The 26048-nt window shown below is 44.6% G+C and overlaps 1 protein-coding gene across 1 annotated transcript in view; it reads right to left on the reverse strand.

Annotated features, from left to right (window-relative positions):
- Positions 1-26048, reverse strand: part of LOC111971395 (myomegalin) — a 119105-nt gene that overhangs the window by 31676 nt on the left and 61381 nt on the right. Inside the window, 13 exon segments of the mRNA XM_070446250.1 lie at positions 1681-1850; positions 2040-2146; positions 4655-4922; positions 5136-5330; positions 5501-5680; positions 5768-5905; positions 6108-6212; positions 6317-6475; positions 6612-6821; positions 7182-7274; positions 7519-7638; positions 7884-8021; positions 24093-24146. Of these exon segments, the coding sequence (XP_070302351.1) occupies positions 1681-1850; positions 2040-2146; positions 4655-4922; positions 5136-5330; positions 5501-5680; positions 5768-5905; positions 6108-6212; positions 6317-6475; positions 6612-6821; positions 7182-7274; positions 7519-7638; positions 7884-8021; positions 24093-24146 (1937 nt within the window).

Consider the following 26048-nt stretch of genomic DNA (forward strand, 5'->3'; position numbering starts at 1 on the left):
GTTCACTTCATTTATTCTCATTCACTTTCATTCATATATACACTGAGTGACCAAAACATTAAGGACACCTGCTCCTTCCATGACTAGACTAACCAGAYGAATCCAGGTGAAAGCTATGATCCCTTATTGATGTCACTTTGTGGGCTATACTCGGCCTTGTCTCAGGATGGTAAGTTGGTGGTTGAAGGTATCCCTCTAGTGGTGTGGGGGCTGTGCTTTGGCAAAGTGGGTGGGGTTATATCCTTCCTGTTTGGCCATTTCCGGGGATATCATCGGATGGGGCCACAGTGTCTCCTGACCCCTCCTGTCTCAGCCTCCGGTATATAAGTGTGAAAGTAGTTTATGTGTCGGGGGGGCTAGGGTCAGTTTGTTATATCTGGAGTACTTCTCCTGTCTTATCCGGTGTCCTGTGTGAATTTAAGTATGCTCTCTCTAATTCTCTCTTTCTCTCTTTCTTTCTCTCGGAGGACCATGCGTCAGGACTACCTGGCATGATGACTCCTTGCTGTCCCCAGTCCACCTGGCCGTGCTGCTGCTCCAGTTTCAACTGTTCTGCCTGCGGCTATGGAACCCTGACCTGTTCAACGGACGTGCTACCTGTCCCAGACGTGCTGTTTTCAACTCTCTATAGACCGCAGGAGCGGTAGAGATACTCTTAATGATCGGCTATGAAAAGCCAACTGACATTTACTCCTGAGGTGCTGACTTGCTGCACCCTCGATAACTACTGTGATTATTATTATTTGACCATGCTGGTCATTTATGAACATTTGAACATCTTGGCCATGTTCTGTTATAATCTCCACCTGGCACAGCCAGAAGAGGACTGGCCACCCCTCATAGCCTGGTTCCTCTCTAGGTTTCTTCCTAGGTTTTGGCCTTTCTAGGGAGTTTTTCCTAGCCACCGTGCTTCTACACCTGCATTGCTTGCTGTTTGGGGTTTTAGGCTGGGTTTCTGTACAGCACTTTGAGATATCAGCTGATGTACGAAGGGCTATATAAATAAATTTGATTTGATTTGACTTGACTTGTTAAATCCATTTCAATCGCATGGCTCTTGACCTTCGCCTCTCCCGAGTYCGTACGGAAGTTGCAGCGATGGGACAAGACTGTAACTACCAATTTGATATCATGAAATTGCAGAGAAAAAGGGTTAAAAGGCTTTAAAAAAAAATGTAATGTCCACTTCAATCAGTGTAAAAGAAGGGGAGACAGGTTAAAGAAGGATTTTTAAGCCTTGAGACAATTGAGACACGGATTGTGTATGTGTGCCATTCAGAGGGTGAATGGGCAAGACAAAAGATTTAAGTCCCTTTGAACGAGGTATGGTAGTAGGTGCCAGGCACACCGGTTTGTGTCAAGAACTGCAACGCTGCTGAGTTTTTCCACGCTCAACAGTTGCCTGTGTGTATCAAGAATGGTCCACCTCCCAAAGGACATCGAGCCAACTTGACACAACTGTAGGAAGCAATGGAGTCAACATGGGAACGCTTGTGGAACGCCTGTGGAACGCTTTTGACACCTTGTAGCGTCTATGCCCCAATGAAATGAGGCTGTTCTGAGGACAAAAGGGGGGTGCAACTCAATATTAGGAAGGTGTCCTTGATGTTTTGTACACTCAGTGTATACTGTATCTATATCACGTTTCATAATAACATGTATGCAGTCAGCGTGTGTTACCTCATCCCGGACAGGGAGGAGAAGCCAGCCTTCTCCAGCTGAGCCTTGAGCTCCTGCAGCTCTCTCTCCACCACCCTCTTCTGTTGCACCAGCTGCTTCACCTCCACCAGCCCCTGGGCCTCTCCCACTGCCTCCTGGGATAGCTTCCCCTTCCCAGGTCCTCCAGAGTTCTGATTGGAGGAGAGTGGAGAAAACGAGAGCGACAGAGCGCTGAGTGTGTAAAATCGCCACAGTGTGTTTGGATCACCCAGGTTGATAACTAAAATACGAGTGGTGGTTAGGAAAGATTCAATGTGACATGATTAAGACAAAAATAATCTACCACTATTTCAATTTGATAGGTACAGTACATGGCCTACCTGCATGGTGGCTAGGGTTCGAGCTGTCAGTTTGGAGTCCTCTTCCTCCATGCTCTCTGCATAGTTACTGTTGACCTCAACATTATCATTGTCCTTCGAGCTGAATTCTAGAAAGAGAACCGAGACCACAGAATGCAGTTCTTAGTTGAAACATAAGCATAAACATGGACACATACATACACACAAGTTCTGAAAAGAAAAGCCTGAAAAGAAAATGYCACACTGACATAGAGTACTACTCTTTTGCATTTGTGGCAAAAGATCGATTAAAACATACAAATCCTTGACACTACTTACTTTTGCCAGAGTACAATTCAACAACCATTTTAATACTGTACATTTTCATACCACACATAGCCTACCCCAATTCTGGCCTTTCTGTATGTCAAAGTCTTTCCACCAAAAAGCAAACTGATGTGGACGCATCGACAAAAGATGCTTCCTGCATTCAGTAACGGCGGTGGTCACCCTTTAAACCTCTCCCCTCTCAGCAATGACAGGAAGAGAAGCTTCAAACATAAAACACATTATTTTCCTCTGAGGGAATCTACTCTCTCTGTACTGGGATATACTACTGTACGGGCGGATATACAGTAAGGTAAACTGTAAGATATACTGTAAGTATACAGTAAGACCAGATACTTTAACTGCTTACAGTAAATACAAACCTACAGACACAGCTATGTGGCGTAAAATGCTAAGGTATCACAGACTAGAGGGCTAGGAGGAGAGGATTTAAAATGTTTACTGTAAGGCTATTGGAGTAGTTTTACATATATATTAGTCATTTTACAGTCAAATAAAATTAGACAATAGCCTGGGACTAGAAGATAGCTTAATTGTACTGTAAGGAGGGCACATAACACTCAATGCTTTTAAAACTAATATCATCAAAATGTTTCCTTGATCAAATCTACAGGTTTCTGACGTATAACTAGGTAATAGTAGATGATGTGATGTGCAATTGGCCAGGGCAGAGTATTAAAATGCATCAAACAGTGCAGAATGCACATTCTAAAAAGGATAAGGCCTCTTCGGGCTAATATAATAGTCCATCATTTTGTCTCGACCTCTATGTAATCTGTTTGGTGTTGGACTTCAGGAATATGCTCTATTCAAATAGAAACTCATTCAAAAGCATGTCCAAGCACGAGCTGGCTGTAATCTTGTGCGGTCAGACAGCCGAGTGAGCGATAGAGACTTAAGCGATACAATATTCTCTTCTCCAGTGACCAGTGACACAGACTTTAAGAAGAGGTGTGGCCGGCAGGAGGCATGTCTCTGCTCATTGGATCTAACAGGGCGCTGGGGATTAAGGTGTTCCCTTTAAATATGATTAGGGTGAATCTTGATTGACATGTAAAACGTGCAACTAGGAAAGTCTACCCTTGTTTCTATGTAATGTGCATGGCCCTTCAAACAATCAAATAGACTGATGCAATTGGAGCATTTTAGTGTTGATATCGGGGGGGGGGGTGTGGTTGTGTATACGGTTATATACTCACACACGCTCATGCAGTCATGCATCCACACTGTATGTCTAGGTGGGTTTCTTACCTTTTATCCACACATTAGCTCAACTGATACTACCTACTACTCTTGAGTAGAACCAACTGTGACAGGTTGGAAAGTGGAGAATCAGGCGTATTAACAGAGATTGATCTGAACGTAACTGGATATAGATACGTTTATGACCAGTGTACCACTCATGTAGACCATGTTCATGCAGGAAGTAAGGGTGGGAGAGAGGGACAGTGGAGCCGAGGCCACCACGAACACCATATAAACCCAACAACATAACACACGGTTTGTTTATTCAGCTCAACACAAGGTTTGTGCTCCATTGATGATGATGTCACAGTACCTGCGACTCAGACGGTGGAGACCTTGTAGCAAAGCAGCTTCTGCCATGTTATCCGATCAAACGGTTTCTCATTCAGACACGCGTGCTAGGTAATGTCTCTGGGAGAAAGGATTCTTATTACATACCGTGGCACTCAGACAACGGTTTATAGATATTACCCACACAATGAGCTAAAAGGAATAATAATAATTCATGGTTGTTGAAATGTGCCGTACTCTGGCAAAAGCAAAACATCACTTCTAATCAACTTGAAGCGCACATTTCAGACAGCGGTCGTTATTAGATATTCTATACAAATAGCAGAGACTGCTATATCAACACGCAATACCATTACATGGTATATAACCACCATGAATCATGCAGTTGAACATGCGAAGGCACACACATTAGTATAAATAGTAGAAGTCATAACATAAAACATATGATGCTATCGACACGATCATACAAAGTTCAAAATCCCTTGTATTGTATGWAAACAGAAGTCATATCTTCCCTCTGTTTCTTTGCCTACTGGCTATACATTCAAAGAAGCATTTGATAYCTAAGCTGCTGTAAACATAATCGAATGCATTACACAATTAAAACATACAAATGTAGAATTGCACAAAGCTTTACAAAAAAAGCTCAAATCATATTCAAAAACCTATTAGCTGATATATAAATAACATTGTGAAGTTTTAACTATGGTTAGCATCATCACCCCAAAAAAGGTGCCACTACAGACAGAGCCCCATGCTCCTCTGATGCCCACCTTCAAACTCTGCCTGCCTGTCAGCTGGCCTGGCAGTGCCCTGGGTCCTGAGGGCCGTGAGCTCAGCCTGGGCCTCCCTCTCCCTCCTCAGAGCCAGACGCAGTTCCTCCTGCAAGGCCAGGAGGTCCTGGCTGGTCCCCTGGAAGTCTGGACCCTGGAGGTCTAGCTGAGACCCGTAGGCCAGGGAGCAAGAGGTTAGCTGTCTGCGGAGCTCCTGGAGACGTACAGTCTGCTCACTCATCACCTCACCCAGACGACCTGCCGATTCCTAGAGGGGGAGAAGAGTGAGGAGAGGGAGGGAAAGGATGGAGGTTTTTGGGGATTAAAAGATCTGACTCAATACAGCTTCTTTGTGGCAGAAGTCTCTTTCTCTTTCTCTCTCTCATTCTCTCACTCTTTCTTTCTCTTCTCATTCTCTCTACCCAATCAGTCCCTCAGACTATACCAAACCACAGCTCTCAGGCCAGTGTGGTTTTATTACCTGGATGTACTGGTCTCTGGTGCCGATGGTGTTGAGCAGGTCCTGGACCTGTGAGTGATGCTCCTGGGCCTGGCGGCCGCGGTCGGACAGCAGTTCCTGGAACAGTTTCTCCTTCAGAGAGAGGCGAGCCTTCAGCTCCTCCACCACCTCACTGGGACCTGCCTTCACCTTACCTAGCAGGGCTCCAGTCAGGTCCTGGGATGAGCGAGAGATAATGTGCGAGAGAGACAGAGACAGAGGGAGAGAGAGAAAGAGAGAGCGAGAGAGAAGAATAGAAATTACAAATAGTGTGAAGAATCAAGAAGCATTTGTGCTGGTGTACAGTATATGTATACCGTGGCAAGTGTATAATTAGGGCATGTCACCTCAGCCTCATTGGTACGTGTGTGCAGGGCGTTCTGTAGCTGGCTGATGAGTGCATCTCTCTCTCTCAAGCTGCGGCTGTGTCTCTCCTCCCTGCCCTCATGGTGGCGCTGTACACTCCTCCATGCCTCACACACCTGCTCCAGCTCCAAACCCTTCCCACGCACCAGCACTTCCAGACTCTTTAACACACACACAAGATAGAAGGAACTCAGTAACCAGTGTGTGTGTGTGCGTGCATGCGTGCGTGCGTGCGCGTTCATCAGTACCGTGATGGTCTCTTCGTTGTTGGACAGTACACAGTGTTGTCTCTCCAGGTCTCTCTCTTTCTCTCTGAGAAGAAGCTGTAGCCGACGCATCTCTCCCTCCTTCTCCTCCACACAGCGGAACTTCTCATCCACCGCTCGCTGATGGGAGGGAACACAACGAAATAGAACAATATAATGCATCTCTAATGGAACGTAGCTGTCAATCACCACCATACAGGACACTGCTGTCCATGCAACCCACGCAGTCCTGTATCATGAGTTGGATGGAAAAATTGCCCGCCTCTTATATCTGTAACATGTTTTCGTTGAGGTTCAACTCTCGTCTGACTGTGACTCTCACCTCCAGTGCTCTGTCCCTGTCCTTGATGCGATCTTTCAGTTTGGTGAGGAGAGTGTCTCTCTTCTCCCTGGGCTCCTGCTGTTGGTCCAACAACTCAGAGTACTCCTGAGAGACAGGGACAGTGTGTGTTAGGAAGGCTGTGTATGAGGGAGGTGGCGTGTGAATGGGATGTGTGTGCATGCGTGTGTGAGTGTGTGTCTGTTTCTAACCTGCAACAGCTGCTCTTTGGTCTGTAGCGAGGTCCTCAGCTCTCGGATGCTCTTCTCCCTCTCCTCCTCCTCTCTCCGTCTCTCTCCCTTCTTCTCTTTCAGCTGTTCCTCTTTCCGCTGCAGCTCTGATCGAGCTTTCTCAAGCACCAGATGCAAGTCCTAGAGCAGACAGGTAGCATCACAGTCTCACACAATGTTTACACACAAGCAAACGCATGCACGTACTCACAAAATGAAAAGATAACCCCATTGCAAGGCTAAGCCACGCACACAGACACACACCGTCCCCCCACACCTGGTTGTGTCTCTCAGTACTGTGTCTGTGCTCCATGACTCCCTGTAGGTCTGTCTCCAGGCGGTGCAGGGCTCTGGTGAGGTCCTCCTCCCTCCTGGTGGCCTGACGCTGGGCTCTCTGGCCTTCCTGCAGCTCCAGCTGGGCCTGGAACAGAGAGCCCTGGAGGGCCAGCACCTCCCCCTGCCCTCGCACTAACTCTGCCCCAGACACCTGCACCCGAGACGGGGTAGAGAGAGAGGAGATGAGGAGGGTGTGGGTGGAAGAGAGCCAGAGATTGAAGGCGGTTTACAGATAGCTCTATGTGCTGTGTGCTGGGGTCAGCTGTGCTTTCTCTATACTAGCACTGTGGGACATAACAAAGGATCCTATTAAGCTTGTGTATTAATACAAGGTCTATTAGAGATGGAGAAAGCCAAGCTCATATTACTCTCAATTATCATGTTGATAAAATTGTAACACACTACACAAACCGTAAATGACGGTTTGATTTAAGAGCATTTTAGTGTTCTAAGACTTTAGTATGGTGAAGTGTGTGTGTGAGGTGTGCGTACGGTTCGGAGGAGGGCTGACCTGTAGTGTCTGGAGCTGGGTTCTGTTGGCCAGCTCTTTCAAAGAACACAGCACGTTATTCTGCTCCTCTATGACCCGGTACAACTCTGCTGCCTGAGACGGAGACACACGAAACACACAAAAAGACTTGAGTAAAGTAACCTATTGTTCATCGTTGGTTGGACACAATACCGTGTAAAGTAGCATGCTGTTCCGGCTTTTCTTTGTGTACCTCCCTCTCTCTCCTACCAGTCTCTTCGTCTCTCATTTTCTCGCTTTCTGTTTGTCCGTCTCTCACTCACTCTTTTTGCCTCTCCTTCATTCCCTCTCCCTCCCTCTTCCCTCTCTCCCTCTGTACCTCAGTCTCCTTGCTGTTGACAGTGTCAGTGAGGTTGAGGACGTTTCGTTCCTGTCTCTGGGCCTTCTCTCTGACCAAGCGCAGCTCACACTCCATGTCCCCGAGTCGCACCTGCAGCTTCTACACATCACATTCACAGACACATCAGAGAAGTGCTAAAAATCGAATACTTGTAGTTCGTTTTTTTAAATAAATAGTTTATAAGCAGGCCTTTGAATTAATAGTTACATTTAGTGTTTATTTTCTTAAGATTGAACAAATAATCCGCCCTGGATGCATGTCTACTGTATGCTACGGTCAAGTAGAGTAAAAATAGGAACTGCTTCAGAAGGAGGAATGGTGAAAGTCTGAGGGGGAAGCGGTACCTGGTTCCTGGCCTCGCTCTCTCTGATCTTGGCCTGTAGAGAGTGGACCTGGAGCTGGGCCTCCTGGAGTTCAGTAACACACTGACTTGCAGCAGTCTCATACTGATGAAGCTGGCCTTGCTGTTCATCTAGCAGCCTCTGAAACACACAACACAACACGCACAAATAGGTTCAGGTTTATCAAATGTAAAAAATGCACGTATATGTACACACACACTTCCCATGCCCCTGTGTGAGCATGGAAAGTGATGAGGTCAGTTCACTGCACTATAACTTCCTGAGAAAGTAGTCCCTGTTTCCACGACAGAGTGGCATTTACTTCCTGTTTTTTGTTAATCAGCTCTATAGAGCTATCTTTATGATTGTGAGGGGCTGTTTCGGTCTGTAAAGCCTCTAGCAGTCAGGGATAGTGAAATAACTCAAATATCCTTGTCATTTAATTTCAAAGATCAACCAATCCTGCTCCCACATAATGTGCTGTAAACTCATTACCGGTAGAACACACACACTAATACACACACAGGGCGCACAGCTGGGCTCTAATGATTACATACTGTTCCACCAGTTCAGTGAATCAACCTTCAGTGGAAAAACCAACCCACTAAACTCCCTGAGTCATACTTTATTTCAGAATATCAGTGCGCTCATTCCTAGCCATGTATCAAGGATAGCTAATTATTAACACGACAAAGGAAGCTATGGAGATGGATTAAACAGAGGAGAGCATGCCTAACACGGGGCATCGTTGTTCATATAGCAACCATCGTCATGGCTACAGACGTGTTGCTAGGACAACGATGGGGATAAGTGCTTTGATTGTCTGTAGAATCACGACCCTTCCAGGCCAGTAGATACCATCCCATCTCCTCCCTAATTCAAGCCCCTCTATCTGGTCTCGTTAGTTCCAGCGTGTCTGTTCTATGAGCCAGGGGCTGGTGGTGGTCTTGCTAGGTACCTGCTGGAAGCAGAAGGGGCCACACTGCACATAGTCATCAAGCCACTGCTCCTCCATCTCTGACAGCTCTGTCTGCAGCTCCTGCTGACTGCTGGGGCTCACCAGCTCTGGGATAGCAGGGTGGGAGTAGAGGTCATAGTCTGGGGTTCTGAGGGACAGGGGGAGCCCAGGGAGGCCCGTCTCCAGTTTGGGTTTGACCAGGATAGGGAGCTTGCTGCCTTGAGGGGATTTTAGAGGTCTGTACTCCCAGATCCTCACTAGACTTAGAGCCAGCTCCATGGTCAACCCAGAGACGGACCCCTCCCTGGGGGCATCATCCCCCTGGAGACGAGGGTCCCTCCTCTGATCGCTCCCTGGGTCCTTCTCTCCTCCCTCTCTCTGCTCTTCCTCTTCCCCAACTTGGTGAGCGGTGCAGGGCTGAGCCACGTCCACGGCTGTGTCCTGAGATTCTATCGATGAGCCCGGGCTGAGGGTTATCCTCTCTGTGTCCCCATCGCACAGGGTCCTGTCGCTCTCTGGCCCCATGGGAGGGGATTCGGAGGGGACAGGCGTGGACTCTGACCCTGTGGAGGTCTCCTCACCCCCCATGGCACTGCCTGAGTAGCGGGTGGAGGGTTCACACGACGTGCTCCTCCTGCCTAACAGCCGAGGCACCTTACACACGGCCTCGTAGTCAGAGTCGGCCACACGGAGAGCCGCACACCCTCTGCACCGCCTGGAGCGATGCCCAGACAGAGTCTCTGATCCTGAGCATTGAGGGTGATGATGCTGGGTGTGGTGCTGGTGATCCGGGGCCGGACTCTGCTGGTCCTCGTGGTCGGCCCAGGACTCGTACACAGAATAGGCCAGGTCGCCCTGAAGCAGGGAGCTGTAACTGGCCTCCTGCAGGGCTGAGAGGTCCACCACAGGGGAGTCACCCTCAGACCGCCCACCACTCTCTGTCCCTCCAGCCCCAGTACCCCCTAGCCCTATCCCCATTCCCATCCCAGTCTGATCCTGGGTCTGGTCCTCGGTGTTGTTCTTCCAGTACAAGCCTCCTATACCCTGTCTCAGCCGGTCCTTCTCCAGCAGCAGCTTGTGCAGGCGCTCCAGGGACAGAGCCTCCACGCGGGCGATCACCGTGTCGAAGCGGTACATGCGGTCCAGCATGAAGGCACACTTGGAACAGGCAAACTCCCCCCGGCCATCACGGGTCAGCTCTCTGCCCAGGGCGTGGGACAGCAGCACCTGCAGGTTGAGTTTGGATGCCGGGTGGAAGATCCATCGCCGCTGATTACCACAGAGCTCGCGGGCGCAGATCCGACACTCCTCCTTCATTTTAATGTCCAACATTACAGAGACGTTCTGCTCTCAGTTTTACTGGAGGGAAATTGTGTCTGTTCAGACTGTTCAGGCAATAAAATCAAATGTATTGTGCCTCCAGTTTGGAGATCAATAATCCATGATTTTATTTAAATGATTTAGCTGTGCAATGTTCATTTACTTTTCTTCTATGTTTTATAAAAATGTGTTCAAAATAAATAGTAGCGTAATAGACTAGTAGTTACTAGTACATTGTGCCGATTTGCCGTTATGAAAGCTCATCGTTGCATCACAAAAAAGGGGTAGCCTATGCTCTTTGCAGTGCTTTGAAGGGGCACAATGATTTCTATTCAATCGCGATTATATCTATTCAAGATCATCTAAAAATATAGACTGTAGTCTAATCAAACATGGTCAATATATGGAATATAGCGTAATAAGAAAGAGACGTCTGTCATTTGTGATAAGCGCCCAAATCCAGTGTCGTTGTCGTTGTAAGTGTCTCCCAACACTGGGTCTAATCGGTCGAAACGCTTTCAGTTCTTCACAAAATGTCATCAAACAGATCGCACATTATCAATAGTGCTCATTTCAGATCTAAACAAAATATATCACGCTATTCTTTTCACTGCCGATGTCATCTCATACTGCATTTTCTGACACGGCTCATCCAAGACAACAAATTACAGTTGCGCTGTCTCATCTCAGCTAATTCAACACGAACACGGAATTCACCACCCGAAAGAAAAATACTGTAGTGGAGAAAAAAGGTGTGGGTGTCCCGTTATTTTTCGGCTCCCTTATGGCAGTTTACCGGACCGTGTGAAGAGGAAGGGAGAAGATGGAACCGATGGTTTCCACGTGTATCAGAACAGGGCGCGATGGAAACGTTGATCAGGGTTGCCAGGTCCACCAAATATACTAACCAATGACCAAACAAAACCTGCCCAAAAGGCCTGAAAACTAACTCTTTTTTTTACAGCAAAAGAGTTGCCACATTTATACAATAAATAATGTTTCCAGTATGTTAAAGAAACAATAAAGAAGGAATATCGACGTAATTTGTAACGACGTTAGAAGCAAAATTCGGATTATCAAAATAATAATTATTGCAAACTATGACATGAGGTCAGTGGCAGTTCTGGGGGGGGGGGGGGGGGACCATTATGAACATGGTCTTTTGCCTGCTAATGCCTGCAATGCAGTGAAGAAGACGATGACAACAATAACATCTAATGTAACTGGCCCTTCTAACAGTACAACTGGCCCCAGCTTTGCCCCCCCAGTTGAAATGGTCTAGAACGGCCACTGCATGAGGTAATAAACACATTTGAATATGTTGCAAGATAAAATATATTTATAGGCATAGGCTACAGACTCAAATCTGGGTTTATGATTGGAATTCAACTTTGCCATGGTTTGCTTCGATAGGTGAAGGTAGCCTATAGTCCCTGATAGGCCTACATTTTATTTCAGATAGTCTACAGTAGCCTAGGCAAGATGTGGTCCCGATGTAAACTGAACGATTTAGCAGTTGGTTTAGATCAAATTAACAGACTAATTCATTCGCAATTTCGAGGTAAGAAGCGCTCGTGTTTCCCAGTAGCCTGCTGGAATAGGCTATTTAGGATGAGGCCATACTTTCAATCACTGAATTTTATATTCATAATTCATTTTTATTTAACCTTTATTTTACTAGGAAAGTCAGTTAAGAGCAAATTTGTATTTACAATGATGGCCTACCAAAAGGCAAAAGGCCTCCTACGGAGACGGGGGCTGGGATTATTAAATAAATTAAATATAAATATAGGACAAAACACACATCACGACAAGAGAGAAAACAGAACACTACATAAAGCGAGACCTAAGAAAACAACATAGCAAGGCAGCAACACATGACAACACAGCATGGTAGCAACACAACATGACAACAACATGGTAGCAACACAACATGGTAGCAGCACAAAACATGATACAAACATTATTGGCCACACACAACAGCACAAAGGGCAAGAAGGTAGAGACAACAATACATCACGCAAAGCAGCCACAACTGTCAGTAAGAGTGTCCATGATTGACTCTTTGATTGAAGAGATTGAGATAAAACTGTCCAGTTTGAGTGTTTGTTGCAGCTCGTTCCAGTCGCTGGCTGCAGCGAACTGAAGAGGAGCGACCCAGGGATGTGTGTGCTTTGGGGACCTTTAAAAGAATGTGACTGGCAGAACGGGTGTTGTAAGTGGAGGATGAGGCCTGCAGTAGATATCTCAGATAGGGGGGAGTGAGGCCTAAGAGGGTTTTATAAATAAGCATCAACCAGTGGGTCTTGCAACGAGTATACAGAGATGACCRGTTTACAGAGGAGTATAGAGTGCAGTGAGCTACTGCCTGAGCTATGTTGTTGATGTATATTAACTTCTTATGGCTGCAGGGGCAGTATTGAGTAGCTTGGATGAAAGGTGCCCAGAGGTGCCCATAGTAAACTGCCTGCTCCTCAGTCCCAGTTGCTAATATATGCATATTATTATTCGTATTGGATAGAAAACACTCTGAAGATTCTAAAACTGTTTGAATGATGTCTGTGAGTATAACAGAACTCATATGTCAGGAAAAAAGCTGAGAAAAAATTCAAACAGGAAGTGGGAATTCTGAGGCTGGTCGATTTTCAACCAAGATCCTATTGAATTCACAGCGAGATATTGATGAGTTTGCACTTCCTACGGCTTCCACTAGATGTCAACAGTCTGTAAAACCTTGTCTGATGCCTCTACTGTGAAGGGGGGCCAAATGAGAGGGGAATTAGTCAGGTCTGGCATGACTTGACCATGCTCTGACCATGCGCGTTCACATGAGAGGGAGCTCTGTTCCATCGCTCATCTGAAGTCAATGTAATTCTCCGGTTGGAACGTTACTCAAGATTTATGTTAAAAACATTCTAAAGATTGATTCAATACATAATTTGACATGTTTCTACTGACTGTTACTGAACTTTTGGACATTTCGTCACCTTTTAGTGAACATGCTTCCTGACGTTGGATTTGTTTACCAAACACGCTAACAAAAATAGCTATTTGGACATAAACGATGGACATTACCGAACAAAACAAACATTTATTGTGGAAGTGGGAGTGCTGGGAGTGCATTCCGACGAAGATCAGCAAGGGTAAGTGAAGATTTATAATGCTTTTTATGAGTTTTGTTGACTGCACAATTTGGCGGGTAACTGTATGGCTTGCTTTTGTGGCTGAACGCTGTTCTCAGATTATTGAATATTGTGCTTTTGGCGTAAAGCTTTTTGAAATCTGACACAGTGGTTGCATTAAGAAAAGTGTATCTTTAATTCTATGTAAAACATGTATCTTTCATCAAAGTTTATGATGAGTATTTCTGTTATTTGACGTGGCTCTCTGCAATTTCTCCGGATATTTTGGAGGCATTTCTGAACATGGCGCCAATGTAAACTGAGGTTTTTGGATATAAATATTAACTTTATCGAACAAAACATATATGTATTGTGTAACATGAAGTCCTATGAGTGTCATCTGATGAAGATCATCACAGGTTAGTGATTGATTTTATCTCTATTTCTGCTTTTTGTGACTCCTGTCTTTGGCTGGAAAAATGACTGTGTTTGTCTGTGATTTTGCGGTGACCTAACATAATCGTTTGTGGTGCTTTCGCTGAAAAGCCTATTTGAAATCGGACACTTTGGTGGGATTAACAACAATATCACCTTTAAAATGGTATAAGATACATGTGTGTTTGAGGAATTTTAATTATGAGATTTCTGTGGCTGCAATACTAAATACTATAGACATCAAGAAAGCCAGTCAGTTGATTATTGACAAGTTTTTCCAACACTTTTGATAAACAGGGCAAAATAGAAATAGGCCTATAACAGTTAGGATCAGCTTGATCTCCCCTTTTAAATAAAGGATGAACCGTGGCCGCCTTCCAAGCAATGGGAACCTCCCCAGAAAGGAGAGACAGGTTAAAAAGGTTGGCGATAGGTGATAGGGGTAGCAACCTTAAAGAAAAAAGGGTCTAAACCATCTGACCCAGATGTTTTTTGGGGGTCAAGTTTCAGGAGCTCCTTTAGCACCTCGGACTCAGTGACTGCCTGCAGGGAGAAACTTTGTAGCGGGGCAGGGGAAAAAGAGGGAGAAGCATCGGGGATAGTAGCATTAGAAGAGGTGGGAGATGAGGATATTTTGGACGGGCAAGGAGGCATGGCTGAATCAAATAGGAATCCTGACTTAATGAAGTGGTGATTAAAGAGCTCAGCCATGTGCTTCTTGTCAGTAACAACCACATCATCAACATTAAGGGACATGGGCAGCTATGAGGAGGAGGGTTTATTCTCCAGKTMTTTAACCGTTTTCCAGAACTTCTTGGGGTTAGASCCACAGAGAGAGAGAACTGCTCCTTGAAGTAACTAACTTTGGTCTTCCGGATAGCCTGGGTGCACTTATTTCTCATTTGCCTGAACGAGAGCCAGTCAGCCTGAGTATGCGTGTGCCGAGCCTTTCGCCAAATGCAATTCTTGAGGTGGAGTAACTCTGCAAGATCACGGTTGAAGCAGGGGCTGAATCTGTTTTTAATTCTCATTTTCTATATGGGGGGGTGTTTGTTAACAATACCACCGAAAAAAAATATAACAAAATAAGGTCCAAGCGTCTTTGACAGAGGGGATCAAGCTGATTCATTACCATTTTACAGAGGCCAGCTCAGGAAGGAAGGCTTGCTCATTAAAGTTTTTTAGCAAGAGTCTATGACAAATCAGGACAGGYTGTTTTACAAACACAAGCTGTAAAACAGTGATCACTAAGGTCATTACAGAAAACACCAGACTGATGCCTAACAGGATTATTTGTAAGTATAACATCGAGGAGAGAATTACCTTTACGGGATCGGTGTCCCTAAACCGGGACAGTTGTTGCTAATGTGCGCTAATGTGACTAGAATGACGTTGTATACAACAGCCAACTTTCCGGGACATAGACACTTCTGACCCACTGGGAATGTGATGAAAGAAATACAAGCTGAAATAAATAATTCTCTCTACTATTATTCTGACATTTCACATGTATATATACAGTTAAAGTCAGAAGTTTACATACACCTTAGCCAAATACATTTAATACCACCTAACTGAGGAACTCAATTTAACCTTGCACAATACCCTAGATGCAGTCGCACCCCTAAAAACCAAAAACATTTGTCATAAGAAACTAGCTCCCTGGTATACAGAAAATACCCGAGCTCTGAAGCAAGCTTCCAGAAAATTGGAATGGAAATGGCGCCACACCAAACTGTAAGTCTTTCGACTAGCTTGGAAAGACAGTACCGTGCAGTATCAAAGAGCCTTCACTGCTGCTCGATCATCCTATTTTTCCAACTTAATTGAGGAACATAAGAACAATCTAAAATTTATTTTTGATACTGTCGCAAAGCTAACTAAAAAGCAGCTTTCCCAAGTGAGGATGGCTTTCACTTCAGCAGTSATAAATTCATGAACTTCTTTGAGGAAAAGATCATGATCATTAGAAAGCWAATTACAGACTCCTCTTTAAATCTGCGTATTCCTCCAAAGCTCAGTTGTCCTGAGTCTGCACAACTCTGCCAGGACCTAGGATCAAGGGAGACACTCAAGTGTTTTAGTACTATATCTCTTGACACAATGATGAAAATAATCATGGCCTCTAAACCTTCAAGCTGCATACTGGACCCTATTCAAACTAAACTACTGAAAGAGCTGTTTCCTGTGCTTGGCCCTCCTATGTTGAACATAATAAACGTCTCTTTATCCACCAGATGTGTACCAAACTCTCTAAAAGTGGCAGTAATAAAGCCTCTCTTGAAAAAGCCAAACCTTGACCCAGAAAATATTTAAAAAACGAATCGGCCTATATCGAATCTCCCATTGCTCTCAATTCTTTTTTGAAAAAGCTGTTGCGCAGCAACTCACTGCCTTCCTGAARACAATGTATATGAAATGCTTCAGTCTGGTTTTAGACTCCATCATAGCACTGAGACTGCACTCGTGAAGGTGGTAAATTACATTTTAATGGCGTCAGACCGAGGCTCTGCATCTGTCCTCCTGCTCCTAGACCTTAGTGCTGATACCATCGATCACCACATTCTTTTGGAGAGATTGGAAACCCAAATTGGTCTACACGGACAGGTTCTGGCCTGGTTTAGATCTTATCTGTCGGAAAGATATCAGCTTGTCTCTGTGGAGGGTTTGTCCTCTGACAAATCAACTGTACATTTCTGTGTTCCTTTTAGGACCACTATTGTTTTCACTATATATATTTTACCTCTTGGTGATGTCATTCGGAAACATGTTCACTTTCACTGCAATGCAGATGATACCCAGCTGTACATTTCGATGAAACATGGTGAAGCCCCAAAATTKCCCTCGCTGGAAGCCTGTGTTTCAGACATAAGGAAGTGGATGGCGGCAAATGTTCTACTTTTAAACTTGGACAAAACAGAGACGCTTGTTCTAGGTCCCAAGAATCAAAGAGATCTTCTGTTGAATCTGACAATTAATCTTGATGGTTGTACAGTCTCCTATAAAACTGTGAAGGACCTCGGCATTACTCTGGACCCTGATCTCTCTTTTGACGAACATATCAAGACTGCTTCTTTCCATCTATGTAACATTTCAAAAAGCAGAAACTTTCTGTCCAAAAATKATGCAGAAAAATGTATCTATGCTTTTGTCACTTCTAGGTTAGACTACTGCAATGCTCTACTTTCCGGCTACCGGATAAAGCACTGCATAAACTTCAGTTAGTGCTAAACACGGCTGCTAGAATCTTGACAAGAACCCAACAATTTGATCATACACTGCTCCAAAAAATAAAGGGAACACTTAAACAACACAATGTAACTCCAAGTCAATCACACTTCTGTGAAATCAAACTGGCCACTTAGGAAGCAACACTGATTGACAATAAATTGCACATGCTGTTGTGCAAATGGAATAGACAAAAGGTGGAAATTATAGGCAATTAGCAAGACACCCCCAATAAAGGAGTGGTTCTGCAGGTGGTGACCACAGACCACTTCTCAGTTCCTATGCTTCCTGGCTGATGTTTTGGTCACTTTTGAATGCTGGCGGTGCTTTCACTCTAGTGGTAGCATGAGACGGAGTCTACAACCCACACAAGTGGCTCAGGTAGTGCAGCTCATCCAGGATGGCACATCAATGCGAGCTGTGGCAAGAAGGTTTGCTGTGTCTGTCAGCGTAGTGTCCAGAGCATGGAGGCGCTACCAGGAGACAGGCCAGTACATCAGGAGACGTGGAGGAGGCCGTAGGAGGGCAACAACCCAGCAGCAGGACCGCTACCTCCGCCTTTGAGCAGGAGGAGCACTGCCAGAGCCCTGCAAAATGACCTCCAGCAGGCCACAGTGGGGTATCGTCGGACGGGGCCACAGTGTCTCCCGACCCCTCCTGTCTCAGCCTCCAGTATTTATGCTGCAGTAGTTTGTGTCAGGGGCTAGGGTCAGTATTTCTCCTGTCTTATCCAGTGTCCTGTGTGAATTTAAGTATGCTCTCTCTAATTCTTTCTTTCTCTCGGAGGACCTGAGCCCTAGGACCATGCCTCAGGACTACCTGGCCTGATGACTACTTGCTGTCCCCAGCATATACACACTGAACAAAAATATGAACGCAATATGCAACAATTTCAAAGACTTCACTCAGTTACAGTTCATAGAAGGAAATCAGTCAATTGAAATACATTCATTAGGCCCTAATTTAAGGATTTTACATGACTGGGCAGGGACAGCCATGGATGGGCCAGGGAGGGTATAGGCCCACCCACTTGGGAGCCAGCCCCAGCCAATCAAAATGACTTCATCCCCACAAAAGGGCTTTATTACAGACAGAAATACTCCTCAGTTTCATCAGCTGTCCGGGTGGCTGGTCTCAAACGATCCTGCAGGTGAAGAAGCCGGATGTGGAGGTCCTGGGCTGGCTTAGTTACACGTGGTCTGCGGTTGTGAGGCCAGTTGGATGTACTGCCAAATTCTCTAAAACAACGTTGGAGGCTTATGGTAGAGAAATTAACATTCAATCCTCTGGCAACAGCTCTGGTGGACATTCCTCCAGTCAGTATGCCAATTGCACACTCCCTCAGATCTTGAGACATCGGTCTCATTGTGTTGTGTGACAAAACTGCACWTTGTCCCCAGTACAAGTTGCACCTGTGTAATGATCATGCTGTTTAATCAGCTTCTTGATATGCCACACCTGTCAGGTGGATGGATTATCTTGGCAATGGAGAAATGCTCACTAACAGGGTTGTAAACAAATTTGTGCACAAAATTTTAGAGAAATAAGCTTTTGGTGCATATGTAACATTTCTGTGATCTTTTATTYCAGCTCATGAAACATGGGACCAACACTTCACATGTTGCGTTTTATATATTTTTTCAATTTATATCTACTTYATGAGAAATGCCAATGGCAGCCGTGGTGCAACTTAGAAGTAACCCAAAAACCTGCAACCCGCGACCAATACATTTCCCCCTGCAACATCATTTTCAAAGTAGCCSAATTTTCCAAAAAACAACTCACATGACAACCCTGACTTTGACACCCTGGAATGTACCATTTCCCCTGCCTGTTGACACACCGGAATGTACCATATCCCGAAACCAGGGTGATATATTATTCCTCTCCTGAGCATAATGCCTGCCTGTCTGCCTGTCTAAAAAACATCACATTACATAACCATATAGAGTTCCCTTTATACTTTCCTCCCAAATACTTTTATATTATTATCCCTTCAGTTTTTACTGTCCCATTTTATAGATAGTCATGCAGGTAGAAATGTATAGGTCTAAAAAGTATGGTACTGTCATTATCGGCATGTCCTGTTATTATAATCCATAATAGAAATATAAACTCATAGCCTAATAGAAAATAACATCTGAACGTATACTTCTGAACTGATCACTGTGTGTTTGTACTTGAAACTTAGAATTAGGCCATCATTTCATGTTCATTTGCTTGAAAGGTTCTTCTGTCTACTGTGCTGAAGTCATATGCTACTATGTAAGAATGAGTTCATCTCTTCCCCGAGGCAGGAATTTCCCAGGATCACTCAGGCTTTTGGCCTTCACACACATAGGCCCTCATTTCAGCTAAAAACAAGGGGGATAAGGGGAGGAGKGTCCCTGCTCCCTTCCAATCACATGATGCTGTGTGCAGGGATGAGAGTTTAACCCAAATCCTGCCTCTCAAGCTCCAAGCATTTCCCATGCAGTGGAAACATGAATCTTCCCCACCCTTAGTGCCCTATCTTTCATTATGACTGCTGTTTATATTGATATAACATGATGATATGTGATTTGTTTTCTCCAGGGGGTGTAAACCTTTGGAACTCAGTGAACAAACCTCTAATGTACATTTGTCACCCAAAAAGATCTAATAATTGAACCCTGGAGACAAAATGCCATAACAGCAATCAACCCTAATTATCAACACAATCAAAACTGTATTAATCCTAATCAGTTGAAATTACAGAAGTATTTTTATTTCACTGGTTTATTTATCTGGAAATGACTGAAAAATAAGAMAAGTGGCATAAAGAGAGTAAAGAAAGGCTAAAAAACGACCAAAGTGGCAGACTGTGATTTAATTGTAATTATAGCTGGCGTCAGTCAGTCAGGAGACCCAGTTTAACCTTTGGAATAACAATGTGTGTGTGTTGTGTCAGACATTTACATAAACATGACCTCTTCTCTTTGATTTGCTCTGTAAAACATTATGCAAGCAAACATAAATTGAAGAATAGAATAGAAGACTAAATCTCAATATTTAGTATTTAGTATTTTATTAGGATCCCCATGAGCTACTGCTAAAGCAGAAGCTACTCTTCCTGGGGTCGACTCAAAACATTACATAATACATAACATTAACAGACAAGTACATCACAAAGACAGAACTACTTAAATGTAAAATAAGAAAACACACTTTCATATATTTATGCCTTCATAATCATGTGATTCATAGACGCTGCTGAATGCAAGTGGAACACACGAAAACGGAAATGGAAATCCAATAACAAGGACGTGCGTTGCAAATAGGCTGAAACTTTTCACTAAATTCCCCTGATGTGAATAAAGCTAATTACCGCCAGTAAAGGGTATCCTGGGGTAAAGTATAGACTTTTTACAGTTACCACCTGCAATACGAGATGCAAGTTCCATTACAGCTAAAACGGACAACATTGCATACTTTTTCCACAATGCCATGGCAATTAAGCAAGAGTGGATTAATCAAATCACATTTTATTTGTCACATACACACGTTTAGCAGATGTTATTGCGGGTGTAGCGAAATGCTTGTGTTTCTAGCTCCAACAGTGCAGTAATATCTAACAAGTAAAATCTAACAATACACACAATCTAAAGTAAGGGAATGGAATTAAGAATATATAAATATTTGGACGAGCAATGTCAGAGCGGCATAGACTAATATACAGAAGAATAGGATAGAATATAGTACACACAGTTGAAGTCGGAAGTTTACATACACCTTAGCCAAATGCATTTAAAATCAGTTTTTCACAATTCCTGACATTTAATCGTAGTAAACATTCCCTGTCTTAGGTCAGTTAGGATCACCACTTTATTTTAAGAATGTGAAATGTCAGAATAATAGTAGAGAGAATGATTTAATTCAGCTTTTATTTCTTTCGTCACATTCCCAGTGGCTCAGAAGTTTACATACACTCAATTAGTATTTGGTAGCATTGCCTTTAAATTGTTTAACTTGGGTCACATGTTTTGGGTAGCCTTCCACAAGCTTCCCAYAATAAGTTGGGTGAATTTTGGCCCATTCCTCCTGACAGAGCTGGTGTAACTGAGTCAGGTTTGTAGGCCTCCTTGCTCGCACACGCTTTTTCAGTTCTCCCTACAAATGTTCTATAGGATTGAGGTCAGGGCTTTGTGATGGCCACTCCAATACCTTGACTTTGTTGTCCTTAAGCCATTTTGCCACATCTTTGGAAGTATGCTTGAGGTCATTGTCCATTTGGAAGACCCATTTGCGACCAAGCTTTAACTTCCTGACTGATGTCTTGAGATGTTGCTTCAATATATCCACAATTTTCCAAATTCTTATTTACAATGATGGCCTAACCCAGCCAAGCCCTAACCCGGATGACGCTGGGCCAATTGTGCGCTGCCCTATTGGACTCCCAATCACGGCCGGTTGTGATACAGCCTGGAATCGAACCAGGGTCTGTAGTGACGCCTCTAGCACTGAGATGCAGCGCCTTAGACCGCTACCCCACTTGGGAGCCCGAACTATGGGGTTGAATCCTGAGCTATAGTCAATCAACAGCATTCTTACATTGGTATTCCTCTTGTCCAAATGGGATAGGGCAGTGTGCAGTGCGATGGCGATTACATCGTCTGTGGATCTACTGGGGTGGTAAGCAAATTGAAGTGGGTCTAGGTTGTCAGGTAAGGTGGAGGTGATATGATCCTCGACTAGTCTCTCAAAGCATTTCATGATGACAGAAGTGTGTGCTACGGGGCGATAGTCATTTAGTTCAGTTACCTTACCTTTCTTGGGTACAGGACGAATGGTGGACATCTTGAAGCATGTGCAGACTGATATAGGGAGAGATTGAATATGTTCCTAAACCCTCCAGCCAGCTGGTCTGCGCATGCTCTGTGGATGCGGCTAGGGATGCCGTCTGGGCCTGCAGCCTTGCGAGGGTTAACACGCTTAGACGTCTAACTCACGTTGGCCACGGAGAAGGAGAGCCCACAGTCCTTGGAAGCGGGCCGCGTCAGTGGCACTGTGTTATCCTCAAAGCGGGTGAAAAGGTGTTTAGGTTGTCCGGAACCAAGACGTCAATGTCCGTGACATGGCTGCTTTTCCCTTTGTGTTCCGTGATTGTCTGTTGGTTAAATGCGATTGTCTACCATGGTTAAATGCGATGGTTTGCTCTTTCAGTTTTGTGCGAATGCTGCCATATATCCACAGTTTCTGTTTAGGGTAGGTTTTAATAGTCACAGTATCAGTGTATTCGTCTATTTTGTTCTCGGAGGCTACCCGGAACATATCCCTGTCCACGTGATCAAAACAATCTTGGTACTTCCTGTTTGAGTTTCTCTCTATAGGAAGGGAGGAGCAAAATGGAGTCGTGATCAGATTTGCTGAAGGGAGGGTGGGGGAGAGCCTTGTAGGCATCTCGGAAGTTGGAGAAGCAGTGATCGAGTGTTTTAGCAGCGCGAGTACTAATGTCAATGTGTTGATAGAACTTCGGTAACGTTTTCCTCAAATTTGCTTTGTTAAAATCCCCACCTATAATAAATGCAGCCTCAGGATATGTGGTTTCCAGTTTGTGTAAAGTCCAGTGAAGTTCTTTGAGGGCCGTCGTGGTATTGGCTTGAGGGGGAATATACATGGCTGTGACTTTAACCAAAGACAATTCTCTTGGGAGGTAATACGGTCGGCATTTGATTGTGAGGTATTCTAGGCCGGGTGAACAAAACGACTTGAGTTCCTGTATGTTATCACAATCACACCATGAGTAGTTAATCATGAAACATACACCCCCCGCCCTTCTTCCTGGAGAGATATTTATTCCTGTCTGCGCGATGAACTGAGAGCCCAACTGGCTGAACGGACTCTGACAGTATATCCCGAGAAAGCAATGTTTCCGTGAAACTGAGTATGTTACAATCCCTGATGTCTCTTTGGATAATAAAGTTGATGAGTTCAGGGTGAGGATTTCCTTCCAGAGACTGAACATTAGCGAGTAGTATACTCGGAAGCGGTGGGTGGTGTGCGCGCCTCCTGARTCAGACTAAAAGTCCACCTATTTTCCGCAGGCAGTGTTTTGGAACAGCCTCTGGAATCAGTTCAATTGCCCAGAATTGAAAACGTAAGGCTACTTCCGTAACACTGCTTCTATGATAATATAAGTGAGACACAGTACATGCATGTCTGCATTACAGGGGTAGTCTATATCCCCATAAAGTGATATATTGAAACAATATATTTGAAATAGAACATACGGATACCGGATCTATGATAATATGAGTGAGATATCTCACTGCTTTTCCCTGAAGAGAGGCATGCTTGAGTATGACCAGAGGCAGGGCGAGTGGCATCTTACGAAGAGGAGAGGGGCTCACCTCATTCACCAATCGACCTGTCCGTCTCCAACAGACRCTGTGATTGGTACTTCAGATAAGAGAATTCGCTCGAGCAAATCCCCATTAAGTGAGATATCGAAACTATATATTTGAAATAGAACCCAGCAAGATATCCTCAGTACTAGAGGGAAAGATTTTAGTGTTAAACAAAATATCTGAGTGACCTAAATGCACCAAGTATTTTGATCCTCATTTGTGTACAGTGTGCGTTGTGTAGGTGTGCATGTGTGAATGTGTGTGGTGTGTGTGTATGGTGTGTGTTTGTGTGTTTGTGGTGTGTGAATGTGTGTGTGTGTGTGTGTGTGTGTGTGTGTGTGTGTGTGGTGTGTCAATGTGTGTGTCAATGTGTGTGTGTTTGTGCTTGTCTGGTGTGTGAATGTGTGTGTGGTGTTGTGAATGTGTGTGTCTGGTCCAACTATCTTACATGCAGTTTTCCTTTGGTTCCTACAGAGGGCAACCTCTGACCATTTGTCCCAGGGAGCATGGAGCGGGTTGGGAGGGCTTTCATATACCATTGCCTCGCTATCAAACACTACTCCAGGCAATGCTGGCTACAGGCCTTGAAATCAATTTCTCAAAGAGAAAACTTTTGCTTATCATCACTTACATGCAAACTAATTTATTGTAGCCCACTTCCCCACTACAGTGTTCCTGTCTGTGTGTGCATGTGCATGGTCCAAAAGCTAATGTTAAGCCAATGGAATCAGATTCCCACAACCACAGACATACTATAGGATGGCAGTACTCCTGCCACACATACCTGCATCTCTGGCTGGATACAACTCTTCTCTCGACCCATCTCACCCCGCAGCAACTGTGGACAGAAGACAATAAGGGTGGTAAAGAAGTAACAATTTAAAAAATGTATAAACTCAATCTTTTGTTCCTCAGAAAACTGTTAAAACAAATATATGAATGACAGGATTGCATGGCTACGTTTTCTGAGCCAGGATATTATAGATTTCACTACCATTTAAGAGGTACCGTTGAACCAACTACATTCTTGGATTAAAAATAGACATGGAGGCACTCATGTGAGTCCTGCTGCATATAACCCATAAAAGCCATCTGTGTTTTTCATCATCACGGTGGCTCTGAGGTATGTTAGCCTAGCATAGGAGCAGGTGCCAGGGTTCCACTGACCTACTGTACATTCAACATGTTTATAAATACAGGACAGATATGGTAATGGTATCTCAACCACCCGGACAATCTGGGTTCAGCTGTTCATACCCTTGGGAAGGGGGACAGGGAGGGGAGGGGTAGGGCAGAGGGCAGGCGAGGTATGACTAACCTGTGTACAGCGTGACTGACCCATATGTCAGTAGCTAGTTGTGAGTACAGTAGAGTTGGCCCTCGCGTGCCCAATCAAATATCAGAACCAGTACTAGGCCTCCAGTCACAAAACTAAATGTCACCTGATGTCATACTGTGGATAGGTTATGATTTGTGAGAAGGTGTGTGTAGAATCTGTTTGCGACTGTAGGAATTATTATATACTTTAACCTTTCCTTTAATTTATTTGACTTTTTACCCCTAATTTCGTGGTATCCAATTGGTAGTTACATTCTTGTCTCATTGCTGCAACTCCCGTACAGACTCGGGAGAGGTGAAGGTTRAGAGCCATGCGTTCTCCAAAACACGAACCAACCAAGATGCACTACTCCTTGACGCAATGCCCGCTTAACCCGGAAGCCAGCTACACCAATGTGTCGGAGAAAACACCGTACATCTGGCAACCGTGTCAGCGTGCACGCGCCTGGCCCGCCACAGGAGTAGCTAGAGCGCGATGGGACAAGGACATCCCTGCCGGCCAAACCCTCCCCTAACCCGGACGACGCTGGACCAATTGTGCGCCCCCCCCCATGTGTCTCCCGGTCGCGGCCGGCTGCGACAGAGCCTGGACTCAAACCAGGATCTCTAGTGGCACAGCTAGAAACTGCGATCCAGTGCCTTAGACCACTGCGCCAATCAGGAGTACTTGAACCTTTTCACACGTACCAACGAACGTGTGTGATCATTCTACAGTGGTCCCTGGAGCGTACGATCAAACCGGTTTGATTAGAACACTTMTTTAGAAYGTCCAGTTTCGATTGACGCAACAGTCAGAATTTGAGGAAGCCACACTGTTTTTTCACAGAAACGTTTTTCACAAACACAGTCCTTACAAAGTTATGTCCTGAATGAAACAAGTTTATTTTTGGACGCAATGTTCAGACTTTCACAGAAGAAGTAGCTACAGCATACACAATCATCCAAACCGTAAAATGTAAACTACGTTAGTCCTAACGCTAACTGAGGAAATATTGAAGTAACACAAGTGGTCATATTTAGATATCTCTTGGTTGATAGAAACCACAATATGAATTAGCTAATAGCAATTACTATTTATAATTCATCACATCACGGGTCAGCTCAACATTGATTGAAATAATTGAGTAAAACACTTTCTAGAAATCGTAAGTAATCCGATGATGGGTAGTGATGGGTAGTAATCCGATGATGAAGCACCGCCATGTTTGTTTTTAGCGTCAACCAAAGATAATAAGAGGAGACAAGATGAGTTTGGTCTGTTTGCAGTATGTATGTTGAAGGGGGTGTGTCGTCTATGATCATTCACTTCCCTTCATTCACTTCCAGAAGTTTACCCGAAAGATGAGTGAACCATTCCTTCACCTCATTATAACATCTTTGGTCTGACAGACGTTTACGTGAC

Source organism: Salvelinus sp. IW2-2015, linkage group LG13 (assembly GCF_002910315.2).
Source record: "Salvelinus sp. IW2-2015 linkage group LG13, ASM291031v2, whole genome shotgun sequence".
Lineage (NCBI taxonomy): Eukaryota > Metazoa > Chordata > Actinopteri > Salmoniformes > Salmonidae > Salvelinus > Salvelinus sp. IW2-2015.